The sequence below is a fragment of the Ovis aries genome, chromosome 6 (assembly GCF_016772045.2).
Source record: "Ovis aries strain OAR_USU_Benz2616 breed Rambouillet chromosome 6, ARS-UI_Ramb_v3.0, whole genome shotgun sequence".
Taxonomy (NCBI): Eukaryota; Metazoa; Chordata; class Mammalia; order Artiodactyla; family Bovidae; genus Ovis; species Ovis aries.
This window is the reverse complement of record NC_056059.1, coordinates 111,818,459-111,843,588: the sequence shown is the minus strand read 5'-3', so window position 1 is coordinate 111,843,588 and position 25,130 is coordinate 111,818,459. Positions and strand designations below refer to the sequence as shown.

The window sequence follows — 25,130 nt, the reverse complement described above, 5'->3', positions numbered from 1 at the left end:
CCCCTATTATGCTATAAACTATATATTAAGTACTATACATTATGTACTATATGAAAACTATATACTACATATTATATCAAAGTAGAATATATATGTGTATATTAAACCATAGGAATGCAAAAATTGGAAATATTAACAAATTTAACAAAATATATGCAACATATACTCTGAAAACAAAACATTGCTATGAGAAAGTTTCAAATGCCTAAGGGCTTCCCTGGTAGCTAAGAAATCTGCCTGCAATGCAGAAGACCTGGGTACCCTAGGTAGGGACGATTCCCTGGAAAAAGGAATGTCTACCCTCTCCAGTATACTTGCCTGGAGAATCCCATGGACAGAGGAGTCTGGCAGGCTACAGTCCTTGAAGTTGCAAAGAGTCAGACACAACTGAGTGATTAACATTTCAAGGAAATAGATACACCATATTTATGGGTTGGAAGGCTCAATATTAAGATTCAGCATGCTTTGTTAAAAATATTGACAAGTTGATTCTAAACTTTATTATACAGGCTAGTCAAACCAATCAAAGGGAAAAAGCTAGAGGACTTACATTATTTGATTTCAAGATTTACTAAAGAGCTTCAGTGATCTAGACAATGTAGGAATCATGATAGAATTGATATAAATCAAAGAAGTAGAAGAGAGAGCAGAAAGAAACCCATACATACTTGATGCTATAGATTGAATGTTTGTGTCCCCCCAAAATTCATAAGTTAAACCTGTTTCCCAAGGCAATAGTATTTGGCAGGGGGGCATTTGGGGTAATTAGCTTATGAGAGCGGAGCTGTCATAAATGGAATTAGCATCCTCATAAAAGAGACCCAGAGAACTCCCTCCTTAATCCCTGTGAGGACACAACAAGAAGGGGCCTTCTTTGAACTAGGAAGTGGGTTCTCAGCACACACTGCATCTGCTGACATCTTGGTCTTGGATGCTCAGCCTCTAGGACTGCGAGAAATAAATTTCTGTTGCCCATAAGCCACCCAGTCTATGCTATTCTGTTACAGCCTCTGAAATTGACTAAGACATGGTCAACTGACTTTCAGGAAGGGAGTCAAAGAAGGCAAGGGAAAGCTTTTTCCATAAATGATACTACAGTTGTGGCCGACTCTTTGCAACCCTATGGATTGTAGCCTACCAGGCTCCTCTGTCCATGGAGATTCTCCAGGCAAGAATACTGGAGGGGGTAGCCATGCTACCCTCCAGGGGATCTTCCTGACCCAGGGATCGAACCTGAGTCTCCTGCTTGGCAGGCAGATTCTTTACCACAGTGCTACCTGGGAAGCCCAAATGATACTATAGCAAATAAGTTTGCATATGCAGAAAAGAGAAATTGACTCTCATTTCACACCATACACAAAATTAACTGAAAATTGATCAAAGACCTAAAGCACAAGTTGTATAAAAGAAAATGAACAAATTGGATCTTATAAAGGTTTTTTTTTTTTTTTTTTTTTTAAATTTTGGTCCTTAAAACATTCCATTAAAGAAGATAAAAAGACAAGTTACAAAGTGAAAGAAAATATGTTTAGGACACATCTGATAAAGGACTTATTTGAAAAGACCCTGATGCTGGGAAAGATTAAGGCAGGAGAAGAAGGGGACGACAGAGCATGATACGGTTGGATGGCATCACCGACTCAGTGGACGTGAGTCTGAGTAAACTGTGGGACTTGGTGATGGACAGAGAGGCCTGGCGTGCTGCAGTCCATGGAGTTGCAAGCAGTCAGACACGACTGATCGACTGAACTGAACTGATAATGGACTTGTATTCAGTATAAATAAAGCACCTACAACTCAATAGTAAGAACAAAAACCTAATTTGTTAAAGGTTGGCAAAAGACTTGAATACATACTTCAATAAGTCCACGAGATGATGTTCAATATCATTAGTCATGAGGGAAATACAAATTAAAACCACCATTCAAATACCACTGCAAGCCCATTAGAATGGCTAACACATAAAAGCCCAACAATAACAGTGCTAGCAAGAATATTCATACCCTGATAGTGAACACATAAAAATATGCCATTACCTTGTGAAACAGTGTAGCAGCTTCTGAAACAGCTGAACCACAATGGCTCAGCTATTTTATTTCCGGGGATTTACCCAAGAAAAATGAAACCACATGTCTACACAGTAATGTGTATACTAATATTCATAGAAATTTTACTCATAATATCCAAAAAGTGAATACAAGTCACATACAAGCCAACAGATGAATGGATAAACACACTGTGGTATATACACACAAGGGACTACAATTCAGCAATAATAGGGAAGGAACCATTAGTACAAGACGGATGAATTAGAAAACATCATGCCACAGGCGTGGAAGACATCACACAAAAATATGGAGTATGTAATTCTGTTTGCATAAACTTCAAAAAAAAATGTAAACTAACAGACAGAAGAAGTACCCTACTCAATATCAAGACATTAGTAATTTAAACAATGTGGAGTGGTTTAGAGACAAAAAGATCATAAAACATATTAGAGCCCAGAAATGAACTAATAAACCTGATACACAACCAAAGTGGCATTATAAAGCCCTTCATAAATAATAGATTATTTAATAGATGGAACTTACAGAACTGACTATCCAACTATAGGGATAAAATGAATTAGCCTCCTACATTATATCACACACAAAAATACATTCCAAAAGTATAAAGCACTAATGAAATCAAATGTTTTAAAAAATTTTTTATTATATGTGACATTTTGCGGCCTCTGGTAGAAAATAAGTTCTTAAATAAGATACAAGGGACTTCCCTGGTGGTCCAGTGGTTAAAATTCCGAGCTTCCAATGCAGAGGGCATGGGTTTGATCCCTGGTCAGGGAACTAAGATCCCACAAGCCCTGCAGTGTGGCTCCCCCCCAAAATAAACATTTTTTTTAAAGATGCAAAAAGGCACAACCATAAAAAATAATATGAGTATATTAAAATCTTCAGTAAGACAAGGGACCTGATAAATAGTCAGGTCAGACCACAAATAGGGAGAAGTTATTTGCAAGCCACATAACTGATAAAAATTTAGAATCTTTATACAATCAGTATGAAGAAAAAAATTCAATATAAAAAACAAGCAAAAGATAAAACTAGGCATTTCACAGAAAAAACCAGAATGCCATAAACACATAAGAAAGTGATCAGTTGTGTTAGTAATCAGGGGAACAAAAATTAGAGCCGCAAAAGATGGGCAAAACATTTTGACAGTTTCCAAGTGCTGGTGAGGATGCCTGGTAACAAGTAAATTCACACTGTCTTTGTGAAGGGAAATTGACACCACAAATTTGGAGGCCTGTTTGGCCATATATGACGTAGCAGACAACTTTACTTTCCAACCCGAATAAATACCCTCACTCTTCTTCCCTACTGGCAAAGCAAGTCTCCTATCATAGAGATTCCAAATATCAAATACTCACTTTGCAAGCCTCCTCTGCAGTTTGGGGAGCCACGTACACCAATTCTGGCTAATGAAGTTCAAGGAGGAAGCACAGAGGCAATTGAAGGAGGGCTCTGGGAAGGATGCTATTCCTTGATAAGGAGACTTGCAGGGGAGGCAGTCTTGCCATCCCCCTGCTCTCTGTTCCTGGGTATCACGATATAAGGACATAATGCCTGGAACTGCAGCAGCCGTCTTGTGACAAGAAGCACAAGGATGAAAGCCACCCTAGGGAGATGGAGGAATGGAAGGTCCTGAGTAATGGGTGAGCTGCTGAACCTACCCAAGGACCACCCCACTTCTGTATATATTGTTATGTGTGTCTATTAAAAACCTCTTGTTTTAGACCTCTTATAGTTGAGTATTCTTTTTCTTGTCACCAAAAGCATCTTCATTGATATATCCATTGTTATGAGCTAAATTGTGTGCCCTAAAAGATGTATCCGTTCTAACTGCCAGTCCCTCAGAAGGTGACCTTATTTGGAAGTAGGATCTTTGCAGATGATCAAATTAAGGTGAGAATAAGGGTGATCCTTTACCCACTATGACCAGGGTCCTCAGAAAGGACGGAAAATTTGGACCTAGAGACAGACACACACAGAAGGAAGAAAATGTGGAGACACAGGGAGAATGCCATCTGCTAGGCAAGGAATGCCTGAGGTGTCTAGAAACTGGAGAGGAGCCCAGAACAGAGGCTTCCTCATGGTCCTCGGAAAGAGCCGAGCCTTCTGACACCTTGGCTTCAGACCTCTGGCCTCTAGAACTGTGGGACAAGAAATTCCCATTGTTTAAGCCACCCAGTTTGTGGTGGTTTGTTACGGTGGCTCTAGCAAACTAATGCACCCAGGAAAGGTGAAAACGGCACTCTAGGGCTGAGGAATTCTGTCTCTAGCTAAACATCTGAGAAAAAACACAGGCACAAGAAGATGTGTGTGTTTCGGCACGGTTTAGGTCAGCGAAAACAGAATAAGGGAGGATTTGCTGTGTAAAACAGAGCGCTCAACCCAGGGCTCTGTGACAACCTGGAGCGGTGGGATGGGAAGGGAGGCGCGAGGCAGGCTCAGGAGGAAGGGCGTGTGTGTCCCTGTGGCTGACTCAGGTCGATCTGTGGCAGAGGCCAACACAAAGCTCTGGAGAGCAGCTCTCCTCCAATAACTGTATTTTGTTCTACATGTCTCAATATTGTACAAGGACAATCTGTGGTAGTTAAAAGAAAAAGAAAAAATTTTAAAATAAATATATTAAATGTATACCTTTAGAAAAAGGTAATCTATTCATAAATGTAGGATACAGTCATTCACTAGGCTACTATGCAGCAGTTAAAATGAATGAGCTAGTGCTCATATAGCAACATGAATAAATCACTAAAGTAATGTAATTGAAATCGCCAAAACATATTGGTAAGTGGAAAAAAGCAAAGTTCATTCTACAGGGCAAAAAGGCAAAACAAATACAAACTAGAATTCAAAGGCAGTAGCATCTTCCCTTATCAGATTGACAAAAATCAGAACGTTTGAAAATATCCTGCGTAGTTAACAGACAGGGAAATAAAGTCTCATTGCCTCATGAAGAGGATTGCTTCAAGAGAAGTGTGTCCATGTTTTCAAAATGTAGAGTGGTACATATTTTGACTTCTAGGATTCTGTCTTACAAACCCAAGGATTTTATTGCCGCATAGTTTGCAATCTATTGCAAAAGTTTAAAAAGTTTAAAGTGAAGTCACTCAGTTGTGTCCGACTCTTTGCGACCCCATGGACTGTAGCCCACCAAGCTCTTCCGTCCATGGGATTTTTCAGGCAAGAATACTGCAGTGGGTTGCCATTTCCTTCCCCAGGAGATCTTCCAAACCCAGGGACTGAATCTGGGTCTCCCACATTGGAGGCAGACGCTTTACCATCTGAGCCACCAGGGAAGTTTTAAAACAACCTAAATGTCCATCAATACAAGTCTAGAATTTGGTAAATCTATAAAGTGGAACCCTATTATAGAATGAGACAGAACTACATTGATAATCAAGATATACTATTAAGTGAAAAAAAAAGTGAGATACAGATGAAAGATTGTGTGCAGAAAAAAAGAATATTTGCATATGCGCTCATATATTCAGAAAATATTTCTAGAAAGATACAGGTCAATCAAGTATTGCTTGCATCTGAGAAAGAAGAAAATTGAAGGAAGATGTACTTTGATTTTTATCTCTAACATGTTTCTTTGAAAACTAGGGGGGAAAGATCTGAAGGAAATATGACAACCATTTTATTGTCAGTTAATTCTGCATGATGAGTAAACGGATATTTGTTCCACAGATATTTCAGTGTGTTTAGCATTGTCATGATTTGACATGTTTAAAAGAACAGACTTGAGAGGATACATGAACTGAGGAGTAAGGAATATCGAACAAGGAAAAGCGTGAAGAAAACTAGAGCTGTCAAATACGAAACGCACAACATTCAGCACAAACAGATATGTTCATAATCTTGGTTTCCGAACCTTTAAAATTATTTTTTATTTTAAAGATCAACAATTCATGAATGAAATAGCACCCAGTTTAGCAGACAGAAAGGAGCTCCAAAGAGCTGTACAAAAAGAAATATGAGTGGGAACAAAGAAGTCATACTAGACAAGAAAAAAAATGCAAGACTTTAAAAATTTTTACCAAGAAGTATTTAAACATGAAACCAGATCCCCCATATACGAACAGTTACCTTTGAACTCAGCCTCACACGTCCCTCTGTAGTTTTAAATCTCTCCCAGTTTCCATACAAAACTGTATGTTTTCCATCTCTCTTTACTCTTAAAGAATCCCCAAGGAGATTTTATTACTGCTTTGCTACTGCTCCTGCGAAGTCACTTCAGTCGTGTCTGACTCTGTGTGACCCCATAGACGGCAGCCTACCAGGCTCCCCCGTCCCCAGGATTCTCCAGGCAAGAACACTGGAGTGGGTTGCCATTTCCTTCTCCAATGCATGAAAGTGAAGAGTGAAAGTGGAGTCGCTCAGTCATGTCTGACTCTTTGCGACCTCACGGACTGCAGCCCACCAGGCTCCTCCATCCATGGGATCTTCCAGGCAAGAGCACTGGAGTGGGCTGCCATTGCCTTCCCGATTACTGCTATAGACAAGCTAATCATACACAGAATTGTACTCTGAGAAACCAAGATATTGAAGGAAGAAATTTTATTATGCATTTTACAATATTTAAACTGTGGGTGCCAAAGACAGAAACCACTTTATAATGTTTGCTTGATAGTCACAAGAGAAAAGAAGCATCTCAACCATGGCAAGGTGAGTATGGATCCTGGCTAAGTGAAAGCATGGGCGGAATTGTTAACATCACTTCAAATCAAGCTTTACTAACTGCTTCAAAACATCCAGAGACTAAAGAGGTGGATAGCTTTCTGCTATACAGATGCATTCAGGTAGGAGGTGGAGAATGCAGATCAGCAATTTTTTCAATGTCATATTATAGGGGAAATTTGAATTATATCTATAAAACTACTTAGCTGAAGCCATCCATTTAAGCAGGTATACAGCTTACTTTTGTGAATCACCTTAATTTTTGTGGTATGCCCCACTAGTATTTAGAATTCCACTTTCGGGTTTCCCTGGTGGCTCAGACGGTAAAGCTTACAATGCAGGAGACCTGGGTTCGGTCCCTGGGTCAGGAAGATCCCCTGGAGAAGGAAATGGCAACCCACTCCAGTACTCTTGCTTGGGAAAATTCCATGGATGAAGGAGCCTGATGGGCTATAGTCCATGGGGTCATAGAATCGAACATGACTGAGCGACTTCACTTCACTTCAGTTCACTTGGGGGTTAAGTGATTTATTTTGTAGTCTTCTCTACATTAAAAAAATTTTTTTTCCAAGTGTTCTAAAAAGGTCATGTTTTATTTTTAAAATTAGAAGAAACGTCACTGCAAGGAGAAGGAATGTCATTCTCATGCAGCACTTATTCAAGCTTCTGACCTCAGGTTTCACTTTCTCTTTTATCTTTAAAGACAACCTTCTCATCATCCCTCCCAGTTTCAGAGCAGGTATTTACTGGTGATATTAAAAAAAACAAACAAACATGATCTCCTACAGAGAGAGTCAATTCCTAGGCAGGTTGATAAGAAGTCCAGGGTTCCCAAGGAGGAGATAGGGGTCTGGAATTCTCAAGGAGGAGGAAAGGACAAAGTTTTTTCCCTCTACATTCCTTAGTCTTAGTCACATAAAACATTTTTTCTTTAAGCCTGGAACTGATGATTACACAACAAAATTTAAACTCTGTCCTAAGGATTACATAACAACAATGTATCCTGCTTGAGGACAGTTTCTCCTTCCTGAAAACCTTCTGGCTAATCCTGTTATCTTAAAATGTAAATTATGGGAGTGGGTCTAGAAAAATTTTTTACAACCTTGAGACATTCTTTTGATTTATTGTAATAATTACTTAAAAAATATACGACTCCCTTGCAAACACCAGCAAGGGGGGCATTCTCCATGCCCTTCTGATGTCTATGTCAGAAGCTTTCTCTGAGCCTTTTCTTAACTTGAATAAAACTCTGCTACACAAAAGCTCTTGAGTGATCAAGCCTGGTCCCTGGTCCCGAAGCTAAATCTTCTTCGGAGATCACGAATCCAACATCGTTCACCATAAGCTATCACTACTCTCCACTCAGGTCAACTATGAAACCTTGCGAATGTAATCACTCGTTCCCTTCCACGCACACACGAAAGCAATTCTTGATTTCATCCATCATTCAGTTTCATGTTTCAGCCTCACCATCTTGCATCTGTTCTTTACACCATGAGTGTGTGTGACAGTCGCTCAGTCGGGTCTGACTCTTTGTGACCCTATGGACTGTAGCCCGCCAAGCTTCCCTGTCCATGGGGTTTTCCAGGCAAGAGTACTGGAGTGTGTTGCCATTTCCTTCTCCAGGAGATCTTCCCGACAACAGGGATTGAACCCAGGTCTCCCACATTGCAGGCAGATCTTTACACCACACTTCATTTAAAGAAAAGTTTGTCCTGGTAGTTTTGTAAACTGAGCAAGAAAAAGATCTTTAATGGCAAAAAAAAAAAAAAAAAAAAAAAAAGCAATGCCTGACCATTTCTAAAATCATTCATTGCAAAAATGAAAAAAGAAACTCTACCGGACCCATATTTAACAGAGTCTCTGTGTTAACACCACCATTTGTCACTCTCCCTACACAGGTTGCTTGCCTTCTACTCAATGACTAGGCTACTTTCTAGGATACCCAAGAGCTTCAATTTTTACTCATTTGGTTCTTTATTTGCCTATTCTTAAGTAGGTGTATGCCTATCCTTTTTGCTTTAATTATACCCTTTCATTAAATTGGATGCATGGAAAAAGAAAAACTTTTTTCCTGTGAAAGCTAAGTTGAAGTTTTGGGTAAAAATGACCAAGGTGAGTCACTTTAAAAATGCTGCTGAGTTTGATATTGGTAGGTCGGTTGTCAAAAACCTTAGAAAACTGTAGAAATTTAGACGCATTCTTCACTTAGACAACTTCTCAGTCCACTTCAAAGAAGCTGTCTCTCAAACTAGCCCCGATTTCTCCCATCTTGGATGCCCCGCTTATCCATCCAATCACCATGTCATTTCTGCTCTCCTTTCCGGCAAGACTCCTAGGGAGAGCTGACTATTTACAATTTCCAGTTCCTCTCTTCCCTGCTTCTTCTTCAGTCCATTATGACAGGCTTTTCCCATGACCACTCCTCTAAAACCCGTCTTGTCAAGTCATTGATCCATTGGTCCATTTTCAGCTTTCATCTTGTTTAGCCAGTCAGAACCATTTGAAGAAGACAATGAACACTTCCTCATCATGAAACATCAGCTTGAATTTCTACGCACAGTTGACTTTCACATTCATATCTTCAGCCCACACCCCTCCCCAGTACCCTCACTCACAGCAGCCGGCATCCTATTCAGTGTCTGCACTTCAGTGGCAATGGACAAAGCTAATATGTACAGAACCAAACTGGTGGTTCCGGGCCCAACTTGCTTCACCCCAGTCTTTCCCTTGTTAATATAGGGAAATGCATTTTTCTGGTAACTCAGCCCACAAACCTCAGAGATTTTTTTTCTTTTTTCCCTAATATCCTATATTCAAGCCCATAGCAAATCACATGAAATCTGTTTTCAGAATATATCCAGAATATGTCCCCTTCTCACCCCCATCCATCAAGACCAAATCCGCAATCACTTCTCACCTGAGCACCTACAGGAACTTCTACATGGCCTCCGTGACCCTTCCTACCATCTATTCTCAACCCAGCAACCAGAGGCGTCCCTTTAATACAGTGTCAGACAGTTGTACACGACTATTCATCACTATACATCACTATTCATCACTAGTGGGATGCAGCCTCTATCCTAAGGACCAAAAGAATCATAATGATATGTACACATTTTGCTAATAACAATAATAATGTACATATAATTATTTAATTATTTCATATATACATATGAAAGAAAATATATGATTATGTTAATGCTATTAGGATCCAAGATGAACAGTAAATAGGACATTTTCTATGGATCTAAGTAAAAGCATTTTGACAGAAAAGAAAGGAAACATCCATTTTACAGCTCCTATGGAAATAATCTGGAGAAGGCAATGGCACCCCACTCCAGTACTCTTGCCTGGAAAATCCCATGGACGGAGGAGCCTGGTGGGCTGCAGCCCATGGGGTCGAAAAGAGTCGGACACGACTGAGCGACTTCACTTTCACTTTTCACTTTTCTGCACTGGAGGAGGAAATGGCAACCCACTCCAGTGTTCTTGTCTAGAGAATCCCAGAGACGGGGGAGCCTGGTGGGCTGCCATCTATGGGGTCGCACAGAGTCGGACATGACTGAAGCGACTTAGCAGTAGCAGTATGGAAATAATCAATCTTGGCAATAATCATCAAATGCTGCTAAACTAATTCAATGAAAAGTTGTAGTGGAACTTTATAATGAATGAATTAGGTGGTTAACGGCCAATCTTGTTAACGCCCCTAAATGCAAGACAACGTGACATTATGTGTCTCCTGAGGTGATACCCAAGGAATTCTACAGCTCCCTCTATGAAGCATTCCTGACCACTCCCAAATCTAATCTGACTTTAACCTAGCTCTCTGTCTGCAGGTCATACAGGGACAGGAGATATAAGAGGCGTGGGTTCAATCCCTGAGTCCAGAAGATCCCCTGGAGGAGGGCATGGCAAGCCATGCCAGTATGCTTGCCTGGAAAATCCCATGGGTGGAGGAGCCTGATGGACTACAGTCCATGGGGTCACAAAGAGCTGGAAGCAGCTGAGTGACTGAGCCCGCTCACCACAGGGACTAGAGACAAGTGAGGTCGCTCAGTCGTGTCCAACTCTTTGCAACCCCATGGACTGTTACATGAGAGTATGGTATTACATGGGCTTGAATTTTTTTAATGTTATTTTTCATTCAAGATTCAGACTGAAGTATTTACAGACAAAATAATGTGAAGTCTGGAATTTGTTTAAAGAAAGCGTTTTATGGCTACGGTCCCCAAACTTTTTGGTTTCATGGAAGACAATTTTTCCATGCACAGGGGTCGGAGTGGGGTGGTTTCAGGATGATTTGAGCGAATTACATTTATTGTGCACTTTGTCTTTTATTATTACATCAGCTCCACTTCAGATTATCAGGCATTAGATCCAAGAGATTGAGGACCTCTGCTTTAGGGGAAAAAAAAAAAAATGTGAGGAGACAGATTAAAGAAGAATAGCAGGATGTTGATAATTTTTGAGATTGAGTAATGGGTGATTGCAGCCATGAAATTAAAAGACGCTTACTCCTTGGAAGGAAAGTTATGACCAACCTAGATAGCATATTCAAAAGCAGAGACATTACTTTGCCAACAAAGGTCCGTCTAGTCAAGGCTATGGTCTTTCCAGTAGTCATGCATGGATGTGAGAGTTGGACTGTGAAGAAAGCTGAGCGCCGAAGAATTGATGGTTTTGAACTGTGGTGTTGGAGAAGACTCTTGAGAGTCCCTTGGACTGCAAGGAGATCCAACCAGTCCATTCTGAAGGAGATCAGTCCTGGGTGTTCTTTGGAAGGAATGATGCTAAAGCTGAAACTCCAGTACTTTGGCCACCTCATGCAAACAGTTGACTTATTGGAAAAGACTCTGATGCTGGGAGGGATTGGGGGCAAGAGGAGAAGGGGAAGACAGGATGAGATGGCTGGATGGCATCACGGACTTGATGGACGTGAGTCTGAGTGAACTCCGGGAGATGCTGATGGACAGGGAGGCCTGGAGTGCTGTGATTCATGGGGTCACAAAGAGTCAGACACGACTGAGCGACTGAACTGAACTGAGTGCACTTAAGCATCCATATCTGAAAGTGAAGGGAAAGAATATCCCCAGGTGGAATAAATAGTATTTTACACTTATCTACTGATAAGCAATGTGATTCTGCTGCAGAATCACAAATAGACGTCACACCCAAATAGTCTCTTGGGACTATTCTAACCAACTGCTAGCATCTATCTACACGGCAGGCTGAGGTTGAACCCAGGCTCACCCCCACGTGCTGTGATCAGTAGGCACCCAGGATTAGTGTGCTTGGTATGAACCACATCCTTCCTGACCCAGTTCCAAGAGATGATGGTTCAAGACGTGAGATAAACCACAAAGACTATGGCTGCTAACTAGCGCAGACATGGTACTCTGCTGCCTTACCTGCAGAAATGCGTAGTATGTCCCAAAGCACAAACATTAGGACCTTGCCTCACTAAATGGAGACCTGTGACTTCACCCAGCAGCCTAATGACTCACCTTTGAGATGACGGAGGAGGACACCTCCGTCTGGAGACAGCAGAAACGCTAACACACTGGGAATGGGTTGCTTCTGGCCTCGGACTTGCTTAGAACACCCTCTTTTGGAAACCACTGAATGGGACGGCACCAAGCTACACAGTCAGTTCAAAAGCCAGTTCTACTATTTAGCCAGCTCCGACCGTGGGAAAAGCACTCCCTGTCTCTGTTTCCTCCTCGTTTGAATGGGCCTGATGATTCCAAGGGTAGAAAGAGATGAGTTTCGGTCCTCACTCTGCCTTGTACTAACTTCAAGGTTGTCTTCATGCACTGATACAGTCACAGAGAGCCCGGGGCTCAGAAAGACTGCACTTAGAGTTTAATGCTCTGAAGTCACTGTCTGGAAACTTAAAAATTTTACCTTTGCTTTTGTGTTTCTACAAGAGAAGCCCCATAGGACACTGGGAGGGGCGCCAGGGCCTTGAAGCCTTGGCTCACATATGGTTCCCCATCCGCTGCTTCTCCACCTCCCTGGGGCAGGGTCTTGCCTGTGAGGACCCTTCCTCACTCTGCCCACCAGCAGGAGGGTCCGGTGGAGTCAGGCACCCCTTCCCTGTGTACCAAGTTGCGGGGAGCAATCCGGCACCTGTGAGGGTCTGAATTCTCCCTGCCAGTAACCCCCTGCACAAGGGGACCCTGCAACCAGGAAAGGTTAATTTTGAATTTCTGCTGGATCTGTTTCTGTGACTGGAACCCTCATCTTGCCTGTTTTGTTATTATCTGCGTGCACAGTGGCCGGCCTCAGGGAGATGAGCTGAGCCGCCCACCTGTGAAGGTCTGCAAGGAAGTGAAACTAACACCGCTCCCTGCCTGACTTGCCATCGTGGGGGACATTTGTAAGGACTAGTCTTTTTATTTAGTTTCCTCACCTCCTCGCATCTCTGATCCATTAAAGAATCTGGCTTCCAGGCCCCACAATATGGTTCTTTTGAGGCGCTGGTTGGCCATCTTCTCAGTCAGCTGCCTCCCAAATAAAGTCCTGATTGCAGGGCCTTGTCTTGGATTCATCATGGTGAGTTTGGACTCGGTAACAACCAGACTCCAAGAGCAGGTAAAGACCACCTGGCAGGGCTTCCCTGGTGGGCCAGTGGTTAAGAATCCGCCTGCCAATGCAGAAGAAATGACTTCCATCCTTGGTCTGGGAAGATCCCACACGCTGGGGGGCAACTAAACCCGTTTTCCACAACTCCTGAGCCAGCACTCGGGAGCTTATGGTCCCCGACAGGAGAAGCCCTGGCACCAACTAGGGAGGAGCCTCCTCTGGCCGCAGCTAGAGAAAGGCCACGTGTAGCAACCAAGACCCAGCACAGCAAAAATATCACATAAAATAATAATGATAAACCACCATGTCTGACTCTGTGCGACCCCATGGACTGCACCGGGCCAGGCTCCTCTGTCCATGGGATTCTCCAGGCAAGAATACTGGAGTGGGTCTCCGTGCCCTCCTCCAGGGGATCTTCCCGACCCAGGGATGGAACCCATGTCTCTTACGTCTCCTGCATTGATGGGAAGTTCTTTACCACTAGTGCCACCTAGGAAGCTCAAGATCACAGAATAAAAGGGAATCTTCCTCCCGCTTTTTGAACAATGAGCAAGTCATCTTTATTTGTACGAGGACCCCACAAGTTACCTTGCAAGCTCTAATTGTCGGAAATCACTCAATCATTTATAATAACTGTCTCGGCTCCATCCCTACAATGTGTGTCTTGAGACTTCCCGACAGGATGCAAGATAAAGCTCGTAGTGCACTGCAGACAGCCCATACACATGGATTCCCAACCTTTATTTCTCGAAATTTCTAAACAGGATTTTGGCAGCTGTTTTTCAAGGGTTTTTCCCTCCAAAGAGGAAGGGAGGAAGCAGAGAGGACGTCAGTGCTCACTGTGGTACTGAATAAAGGTTTTCTTTATTCATGGCCACTTCCTTGGGTTATTAATAATGATACCAGGGAGGGAGCTTGGGCGGCAGGCAGCTGCAAACAGCACCGACCTTTCTAAGAACAACATCAGAAGCAAAGAGGTCACTTCCAGGCCAAAGAGCCTGGAAGTGACCTCTCTCCTTCTTTCTCTCCTCTGTTACTATCCTGTCTCACTCAGCTGTCTAATGGGCTCCCAGAGCATGCAATTAACCCCTCCTTCTAGAAGATTCTACCCACCCCCAGCTACCTTTCCCCAGATATCCTGGGAGCACCCCAAGCCCCACAGGCCCCACACTCAGCTTATTTGCATATGTACTCCACTCCACCCTTCCTTCCACTGATAACTCAGCTCTAGGGTCTGACTTCCCTCCTCGTAACCATAGCAGCAGCTCGGACCCTTGTTTCATTTTCCACATTCAGTTGGGCTCACCTGAGACTCTCTGGCCACTGGTCCCGGCCTCAGAAGCCCAGAAGGGAAGATAGGCTTGAAGGAAACCTGATAATCACAGAGTGCACAGGTGAACCCAAGGCCCTGGGTGCACTGATGAAGTTCAGGGTCTAACTGGGAAGAGGGGCGATGAGCAGGTGGCCATTCCATCACCACAAAGGGAAACCACACTACCATTCTGTCCCTTGCAAGGACGGTCACCCTCTCACAGTCTCGTGTGCTGAGAAAGTTCAGGTTGTACACGGGCCGGCATGACCCTCTAACCAGCGAGATCCTCCCGAGGGCCCGCAGCCATCAGAGAGTTTTGGTCCACGGATTGGCCAATCTGCCACAAGCAGTGGCATCTTATCTATCTCCCAGACTTTGTTCAACAGGGTTAATACACACTCTTGGGAACGGCCTTTTGTGGAAACCCTACCGTTAAAGGAAGACTTCATGCATGACCTCTTTCATCAAGCCCTTCCTGATTCAGCCGCTCCGGGTGGGTTCAGTGTGCTGAATCTCGGTGGTGCTGCTGTGACCCTTGGTACGTGGCAATTCATGTACCAATATTTTCTCATTTGATGGGTACCTGAGTACATCCCACACAGCCCTGGAGAATCCAGCAAAGGGCTAATAGCAGAGAAGCGGCCCCTCCCTCCTCAGGGCCCCTCTCGTCTGGGTACAACCCTCTTAGCTGCTGAACATCGCACTGTCCCGCGTTACTGTTTCCAGGCCAGTCCTCCTAAACCTGCCTTGCAGGACCCGGAGGGCAGGACTCAAGTTCTCTTCCTTCCTGAATCCTCCATGTCCCGCCCCAGCTACACACACACATACACAAAAACCTTGACTGAGAGTTTGTATGAATCTGCTATTGGGTACAGTTTTTTGCTCATACATTTTATGGGGAGTGGAAGTTAAAGAAATGCTAAAGTCATTAAAATGGGAGGCATGGGGAAGTAAAAATGAAGTGTTGGCCCTGAGAAATCTTATTGGAAATTTTGAAAAGGAAAGAGAAGCTGAAACAAATGATGAACTAGAGATAAAGGCATCAGAAAAGACAGTGGATGCGGTCACAGAAGGGATCATTAGCAGCTGGGAAAAGATCAAAGAAGAATCTTCTCTGATTAAGGCTCTCATTGCTTATGTATCAACAAGCACGGTGTGGACTTCAGCAGGTTCAAGTCAGTAAGCACGGATTAAGACTCTATAAAGTGATGAAGGACATGCTGGACCACAGGGAATGCAGAGATGAGTTAAACAGCCCCTCTCCATCCAAGGGGAATGGCAACCCACTCCAGTATTCTTGCTTGAAAAATCCCATGGACAGAGGAGCCTGGCGGGCTACAGTCCACAGGGTCGCAAAAAGTTGGACACGGCAGCATGAGCAAGCAAACAAGGCCTCCAGCCAGGACCCTAGCTTGTCTCAGGACAGGGACAAAAATAATCATTTATTATGATTTTGTTCATTTCTATTATTTGTAATATACTGGCTTATATATTGTTGTTATTTAGTCACTAAGTCATGTCTTTTTTGCAACCCCATGGACTGTAGCCCAACAGGCTCCTCTGTCCATGGGATTTCCCAGGCAGGAATACTGGAGAGGGTTGCTATTTTCTTCTCCAGGGGAATCTTCCCAGACCAGGATCCAACCCATGTATTCCGCATTCCAGGCGGATTCTTCGCCACTGAGCCCCCTGTAGCCCCTGCTAGCTTGTACATCACTCATTTAATCCAGCTAAATATTTTTGCTTATTATATCCCAGGCACTCTTTTAGATCCTCGAGGTATATCCCTCAACAGAATGTCTCTAGACTAAATGACCGTACATTTCATGAAGCATCTGCTAGATTTTTAACATCTTAAAATCTAGTTTTTTTTTTTTTAAAAAGCAATAAAGTAGAAAGAGGTGTAACAGAAAAACAAAAAAGATGATAAAGAAATGAACATTTAAAAGCTAACATAAAGATACATAAAGGGTGCAGCTGCCCACATTACCTCTGTCACTCCTGGCATGGGGTGGGCAGCGTTGTTTCTCTGCCTCCCGAATCTGGGTTGTAGGGGCGACTTGACCAATGTGGACGTGATGCTGTGCTGGTTACGGGTCTAAAGCTTTAGGAAGGGCTCTTCTGAAAGTTTGGGAACTTGGAAGAAATCCAGCTGCACCACAAAGAGATCGTATGGTGACACCACGAGGTGAAGAGGGGCCCTGAGAGGAATAGAGAAAGCAAGGCCACCACCCCAGCTGACACCACGGGCCACGGCGCCATCTTGTAAGCGCCACGTTTCAGATGTTCCAGCCAAGTCAGCTGCTCATGACTACAGCCCCAGCTGGCACCATGTGAAGCAGGCCATCCAGTTGATCCCAGACAAGCCACTCAATTGGGAAAGATAACAAATGGCTGAGGCTTTAAGCCCCTATGTGTTAGGGTAATTTTTGATGCAGCAAAAGATAACCAAAACAGAAAGCGCACCTGGAAGAGAGGCCTGGCCTAACGGAAACCTAAAACACATGTTCAGTCCAGTTCAGTCACTCAGTTGTGTCCGATTCTTTGCGACCCCATGGACTGCAGCACAACAGGCCTCCCTGTCCATCACCAACTCCCAGAGTCCACCCAAACCCATGTCCATTGAGTCGGTGATGCCATCCAACCATCTCATCCTCTGTCGTCCCCTTCTCCTCCCGCCTTCAATCTTTCCCAGCATCAGGGTCTTTTCCAGTGAGTCAGCTCTTCACATCAGGTGGCCAAAGTATTGGAGTTTCAGCTTTGACATCAGTCCTTCCAATGAATATTCAGGACTGATCTCCTTTAGGATGGACTGGTTGGACCTCCTTGCAGTCCAACATGTGTATGATGGTTCCTTTTCTGTGTCAGCTTGTAGCCCGTGGTACCCAGAGATTTAGTCAGATGCATCTGGATGCATGTTGCATTTAAATGGATGCCCTCTGAGTAAAGCAGGTGACCATCCACGGTCTGGGTGGGCCTCATTCAGTGAGCTGAAAGCCTTAAGCAAAAGAATGACTTCCCCCAGGGAAAAGGGAATTCTACCAGCAGAGGCCTTCAGATTAGAGCTGCAGCATCAGCTCTTCCCTGGATCTCTAGCCTGCCTGCCCACCCTGAAGATTTTGCCTTGTCAGACACCAAATCACGTGAGCCAATTCCTCAAACATTATTGACGGAGGATTTTTGCAGAAACTAATGCCTATGGCCAGCGATTTGTTATGCAAGTGAATATTGAATCACGAAGGATTTTAATCTTTTTGTTGGCCTAATAGTCACATCGTCTGAATCAGAAGTATATTCTGAAGAACTATCATCTTCTGAGATCCTAGTATTTATGTTGCTTGGACAATCAGAGAAAGTATCTGCATAAAATTCACCGAAAAATGCCTCTTCACTTAAAATTTCATGATGCGTCCTTTTAAAAAATTTTATGGTAATAAACTTGCTGATGATATACATAAGGTTGGGACAAAAACCTAATGGAGCAAAATGTGAATGATAACAACCACAAGGTGTATGAGGAACCCTTGATCAGTTTTTAGCTCTAACATCTTTGCACGGTGATGTTAATTGTATCACTCTTAAAAGCACATTGCCGTGTCTCTGGTCAATAACATGTTAAATGAGCACTTTCTCTCTCTTTCTCTCCCTCTGTCGCTATCTCTCTGTCTCTGTCTCTCTCTCTTTCTTATTACAACGTGGCTTTAGCATTTAGCACTGGGTGACAAGCTACAGTCATTAATAGAAAGGCCTCAAGAAGACTGTTTGTGAAGGCTGAACAGGCAGGGCAGAAATTGTTATTGGAGGCTGGGGAAATGAAATCTGTGCTCTGAAGACCTGTCACCTGCCATAATGGAACTAACAGAAACAGACCTAGTGACCTTAGGGTTTTGGCCATGGAGATTTCCAGGCAGAATGCTGGCAGTGCCAACTCATTTCTTCCAGCTGTCTGTGAGAAAGATTCAGGGAGAAAGAGAGAAATAAACCAAAAGAGAACTGTTCATTTCTAAGCAGATTCAAGAGCAAGCATTTCCAAGTCAAGATTTGTTAGGTTTGAAATAAACCTGCTTTTCATTCCCAGTCTTTCCTAGTAAAAGAATTTCAAAGCAAGAAATGGCCTCAAGGCAATGATCACATCCAGGGTGCTGCTAATAAAACACATTCACAGGGTCAAGACTTCAGAGGTGTGACTGGAAGGCTCTGAGACATCATGGAGAAGAAGAAACTCAGCATTTCCAGCATTCCAGCTGACACCAGCCTTTCAGCTGACTCCACCACTATGGCATTCATGGAAGTGATGTCTGCGCTGTTTGGGATACTCCAGCTTAGTTAAGCCCCCCAGTGACTTCAGCCCCAGCCAACATCACGAGGAGCAGAAGAACCACCTAGCTAAGCCCCATCAATCCTCAGAGTCATGCAAAACAGTAAAATGGCTTATGTTTCAAGACACTAAGTTTGGGGGTGGTTTGTTACATGGCAATAGATAAGCCAGATACCAATTACAGATCATTTGAAACTGAAGAGTAATAAGGGAAGAGACCTACCATAAGCCTGCTGATGGCAGGGGAGTAATAATTATCAGTAGCTAACAAGTCCCTTTACCTAGCACTGCCATATTCTTTCTTCCTTGACACTCAATTTTACATAGCTGCAATTATTATACTCATAATTTTTATGATGGTTTTGTTTTGCATGATATTACTTATCACAATTTCATGTTAGACATAGTTTGAACCAAGTACTGCAGAGGTAAGAAGAGCTAGATCAGAGTAGAAATGCCAAGTTGAACGGTTGGCATAAATTGCTGCTTTGGCCCACTATAAATGACCAAGGCAGGAGAGAGTAGTCTAGGCAAGAGAGGGAGGCGAGGGAGGATTGCAGAAATGGTCTCAGCTTCCATCAGGGAAGAGAGGGTGTGACTACAAGGGAAACAGCATGCTAGACTTTCAGCAACATAGAACGAGGAAGTTATTAATCAAAGAGCCATGACCTTGAAGTTAAAGTCTCTGGGGGAACAGAAAGTAGAAGGGCTACAAGAACAACAGGCAGAGAGAAAGAAAACATCACATAGATAATCTACAATATATGAAGAATTCTCATAGAAAGAAATAAACAAGCAACTCAGTAGAAATTAACAAGGATCTGAATAGGAAACTCATAGGAAAAAAAAATATAAACGACCAACGCTGCTGCTGCTGCTGCTGCTGCTGCTGCTAAGTCACTTCAGTCGTGTCCGACTCTGTGCGACCCCATAGACAGCAGTCCACCAGGCTCCCCCGTCCCTGGGACCAATAACCATACACAATATGCTAAGAATCATCAACAGGCAGGGAACAATTAGTTGCTATTGTTGTTCTAGTCAGCAATGACAAGATTGTGGGAAAGTATGACCTCTGATGGATGGTGATGGGAGTATAAAATGATACAGCTACTTTGGAGAGAATTCAGAAATATTTATCAGATTTTAAAATATGCATAATACTCCCTTTATCCCAGTAAATCTATCCTATAGAAACACTCCCATACGTACACAAATATACTTATATGTTGTTGTTTAGTCTCTAAGTCATGTCCAACTCTTTACAACCCTATGGATTGTAGGGCCCCAGGCTCCTCTGTCCTTGGGAAGCTCCAGGTAAGGATACTGGAGTGGGTTGCCATTTCCTCCTCGCAGAGATCTTTCTGACCCAGGGATCGAACCTCTGTCTCCTGCGTCTCCTGCATTGCAGATAGATTCTTTATGAGACACCTGGGTAGCTACATATATATGTAACATAACATATATAACACAAATTGTATATTTCACAAAAATATTCATTGCAGGATGTTTCTCCCCAACCAGCATGGTAGCGTCATGAGAGTGGGCGCTTTGTCCTTCAATCCTGTGTTATATCTACATCCACCCTACAGAATGCTGGCTTCTCCAGTGGCTCAGAGAGTAAAGAATCTGCCTGCAATGCAGGAGACCTAGGTTCGAGTCCTTGATTGGGGAAATCCCCTGGAGAAGGAAATGGCAACCCACCCCAGTATTCTTCCCTGGAAAATCCCATGGACAGTGGAGCCTGGCCGGCTATAGTCCATGGGGTTGCAAAGAGTCAGACAGGACTGAGCGACACACACACACACGCACACACACACACACACGCACACAGGAAATATTTATTTCCACCCTACAGAATACTATTAGCTGTTAGATGGTGCTAGTAGTAAGGAACCTGCCTTCCAATGCAGGAGACGTAAGAAACGGGGTTTGATCCCTGTGTCCTTAAGATCCCCTAGAGGAGGGCATGGCAATCCACTCCAGTATTCTTGCCTGAAGAATCCCATGGACAAAGGAGCCTGGCGGGCTACAGTCCAGGGTCACAAAGGAGTCGGATATGACTGAAGCAACGTAACCCGCACAACCGATGTGTAATGACACTGAGACATCTCTGGGACCAATTATAAATTAAACAATGATAATTACAGTAGAAAAACTTTTCATCATTGGAGACTGATGTAGTGGATTGTGATTTAAATTAATCTTAGGCACCTGCTTTTTTTGTTTTTTGCTTTTACTTTTATTTGGAATTTTTTTTTTTTTTGGCAGCATTTATTCCCAGGCCATAAGTTTTTGTTTTTTCAGTTTCTTCTGGGATATCTTTTCCTTTTGTGCAACCTCCTCTTCTGATTTAGGAATAATCTGTTCTTTTTCAGTGAAGATCATCTCAGTGTGGCCAGGAGAACTCATGTATGGGTTGATCTGACCATGAGCTCTGCAAGTCCTGCACCAACAGCAAATGGTTTTTAGAGGTCACCTATAGGCCAATTACGGTAAAGGAACATCTGTTTTGATGTTGGCCTTGGTCCATGTTCATTATCATTGAAAGATGTCTGTGATATTGCACTTCCCTCAAAAATAGCATGTTGAACGTTTAGAATACATCAGGATCTTTCCGCCTTATTCTTATCATTCCCCGCATGTGGTAGGCACTTCCATTCCATTTCACAGCTGAGAACATTGAAGCTCAAAGAAAGTAATTTGCCCAGAGTTATGCTGTGACAGAGCTGGGATTTGAACCCGGTGTGCAGAGTTCCTGCTCTTAAACTACCCAAGGATAAAGTGACCGTATGTTCTGTTTAAGCCCAGCATAATTATTAATAGTGTCCTCTTTCTTTCCAAAAAGTTCCAGACACAGTCAATGCATTATGGTCCCTCTACCTACAGAACCTACATAGGTAGCAGAGTGTTAAGAGTTCAGTTTCTGCAGCCAAATTTGGGGCAGTTTGCTCAAACTCTCCAATTCAGTTTGCTTATATGTAACATGGAGATAGCACTAGTAATGTCTCAGATTGTTGTGAAAGGGCTAAATGGTTTGACATTTTTTAAGTGCCTGGCACACAGGAAGTACCAGATTAATTATTAACCTGTTTATACAAAGTGTGTGTGTATGTGTATTGAGAGATATCTGGAAAGATGTTCAAAAAATAGTAACAGGAGATATCCCCATTAATATTTTTAAAAAAATATACATATATATCCATATACATTCGCCAACAGATGTGTCTTTTAGATATTGTGTGTTTTGAATACTGAGTGTGTATTTAACATTGAGTAGGCATCCTGACAAGCACTAAAAAGCCACCTGGTCTCTATGGCATCTTGCTTGCTATATGGATGTGAACGCCCTAAAGATGATCAAACAACAGCAATTTAAAGACTATTAAATTAAGTAAAAATAAAATGATCACTTTTATCATTACCATTTCAGATTGTGTATCACTTGATTTGAGCTTCCAGGGCAGCTCAGCTGGTAAAGAATCTGCCTGCAATGCAGGAGACCCTGGTTTGATTCTTGGGTGGGAAAGATCCCCCGGAGAAGGGATAGGCTACCCACTCCTGTGTTCATGGGCTTTCCTGATGGCTCAGATGGTAAAGGATCCGCCTGCAACCTGGGAGACCTGGGTTCAGTCCCTAGGTTGGGAAGATCCTCTGGAGGAGGGCATGGCAACCCACTCCAGTATTCTCGCTTGGAGAATCCCCATGGACGGGGAGCCTGGTGGGCTACAGTCCATGGGGTTGCAAAAGTTCGGACACGAAATGAGCAACAAAGCACAGCACTTTACTTGATTTAATTGATACGTTAATTGAAATCTAAAGGAATGGCTCAACTTCTACATTTTCTCTCAATTAGCTAATTGTAAGCAAACATTTGAGACCATGGCAATCTTTGGACTAGAACAATTTGCACGTAAGAAACTTCAGCCGCTGCGCTAGAACCTGAACTCATGGGCACCCGCAGGGAGGCTAGGGGGCAGGAAGAGGGGTCTCTCTGCCCATTGCCTCTCTCCCCAGCCCCGGGTCAAGAGGCAGAACTGATTTGAATCACACAGGTGGATATCACAGCTAGCCTGCCCGCCTTTGGCAGTCTGGAAAAGGCAGCCAGCCAGCATCTTTTTACTTCCTAGCTTATTCTACTTCATGTACCATTTCAAAACTGAGTTTTCCGGGTGAAACTAAGCCCTGGTAATGGAAGTCAGGAAATCGGTTCACTTTGGGGAGAGATTAGTGGCTAGCTGGGATAGGGCCGGAGAAACCTTCACAAAAGTTTCCATAGACTGGGTGTTTCCAGGGTCCCTACAGACTCATAAAGCAGATGCACTTTTGAGGCCGTTAGAATATTAATTTTTAACCTTGCTATTACTTTGTTTTCTGTCGTTACCGGGAGCTCTGGTCACATTTATTTCAGGGCGCACAAGGAGAATCTCGGGGCTGGCATATTAATGAATGAAATGAATGTCGGTGATCCGGCCCCCCAGACACTGTCCTCCCCCGACCCCAGGCTCCGCAAACCACTTAATCCAGTGTCATCTACAACACTCCGGGGACTTGGGAGGCAAGAGTTGGCGAACAGAAACCCCGCGCGAGGTAGATAACGCCAGCAACTCACCGACCTCGCGTTGGCTTTCCGAACCAGTCGCCGGGTGGTGGGCGCCCAGAGAGTGCTGCGGCCCCAAATGGAAGGCCAGGCTCAGGGCGTCTCGGACAAGTTCCAGCAGCCCAGCGGACGCGCCAGGAGCCGCGCGCTCTCGGCGGGCTCCCTGGGACCACCGGCCGCCCGCACCTCTAGCGAGTGGCGCGCGGACTGCCTACTCGGCACCGCCCGGCGCGCTCTCAGCTGACTCGGGACAGTAGATGCCTTGTTGCCAGCAAATCCAGACGGCTGCTGTTCGGCACGCGGCGTCCAGCTGTGCCCAGCTGTGCCCAGCGTGTCCCGCCGAGCGCCGTCCCCACCGCGCGTGGAGCCCCGCAGGGCGCCTAAGACGCCCACTCACCTGGAATACGACCAGATCTGCTGGGGGTAGTTGTCGCATCGCTCTTGGATGATTTTCTGAAAATCGGCGGTGCTGCCTAGCCCGTGCCACCTGTTGAGCCCGGAGTGGTACCACTTGTGGATTCCGATCGCCCCCCCGATGATCCCCGCCACCAGGAAGCACAGAAGAAAGCAGTAGCAAAGCTTCTTTCTCGTGCAGCAGTCGGCCATGGCGTCCGATGAGGGTCTCCCGGACCGACTTGTAGAAGAGGCCGCTGGAGTCCGAGCGGCCGGGGAGGAGAGCGCTAGCCCGGTTCTCAAACTGCACTTCCCCTTTAGCGCTCGCTCGCCTTTTCTCTCGCTTCCTTTCCCACTCCTCCCCCCTCTTTCGAAGTGCCTCAGTGGCTATCGCTCAACCAATAAGGATCTCAAAGTCTTAAAAAGCCTACAGCTGTTCACTTCCTCGATGGCAAGAGTGAATATTGACATTTTAGGAATCAACGAACTAAAATGGACTGGATCAGAAGGATTATATACTTTGCAGCCAAAGATGGAGAAGCTCTATACAGTCAGCAAAAACAAGACCGGGAGCTGACTGTGGCTCAGATCATGAACTCCTTATTACCAAATTCAGACTTAATTTGAAGAAAGTAGGGAAAACCACTAGACCATTCAGGTATGACCTAAATCAAGACCCCTACGATTATACAGTGAAAGTGACAAATAGATTGAAGGAATGAGATCTGATAGGCAGAGTGCCTGAAGAACTATGAACGGAGGTTCATGACTTTGTACAGGAGGCAGGGATCAAGACCATCCCCAAGAAAAAGAAATGCAAAAAGGCAAAATGGTTGTCTGAAGAGGCCTTACAAATAGCTGTGAAAAGAAGTAAAAGGCAAAGGAGAAAAGGAAAGATATATCCATTTGAATGAGGAGTTCCAAAGAATAGCATGGAAAGATAAGAATGCCTTCCTCAGTGATCAATGCCAAGAAATAGAGGAAAACAATAGAATGGGAAAGACTAGAGATCTCTTCAAGAAAATTAGAGATCCCAAGGGAACATTTCATGCAAAGATGGGCACATTAAAGGACAGAAATGGTATGGACCTAAAAGAAGCAGAAGATATTAAGAGGAGGTGGCAAAAATACACAGAAGAACTATGCAACAAAGATCTTCATGACCCAGATAACCAT

General features: G+C 43.9%; 1 protein-coding gene across 3 annotated transcripts in view; it reads right to left on the bottom strand.

The window, feature by feature from the left end:
• LOC105614340 (ADP-ribosyl cyclase/cyclic ADP-ribose hydrolase 1) overlaps nt 1–24,265 on the bottom strand; it is a 59,663-nt gene extending 35,398 nt beyond the window's left edge. For all 3 annotated transcript variants that reach the window (XR_009601102.1, XM_042251892.2, XM_042251893.1), the window contains exon 1: nt 23,959–24,265. Coding sequence is in view for 2 of the 3 variants with exons in the window: in XM_042251892.2 (XP_042107826.1) it covers nt 23,959–24,167 (209 nt within the window). In the remaining variant the exon portion in view is untranslated. The remainder of the gene's footprint in view (nt 1–23,958) is intronic.
• Nucleotides 24,266–25,130: the final 865 nt, after the last annotated feature.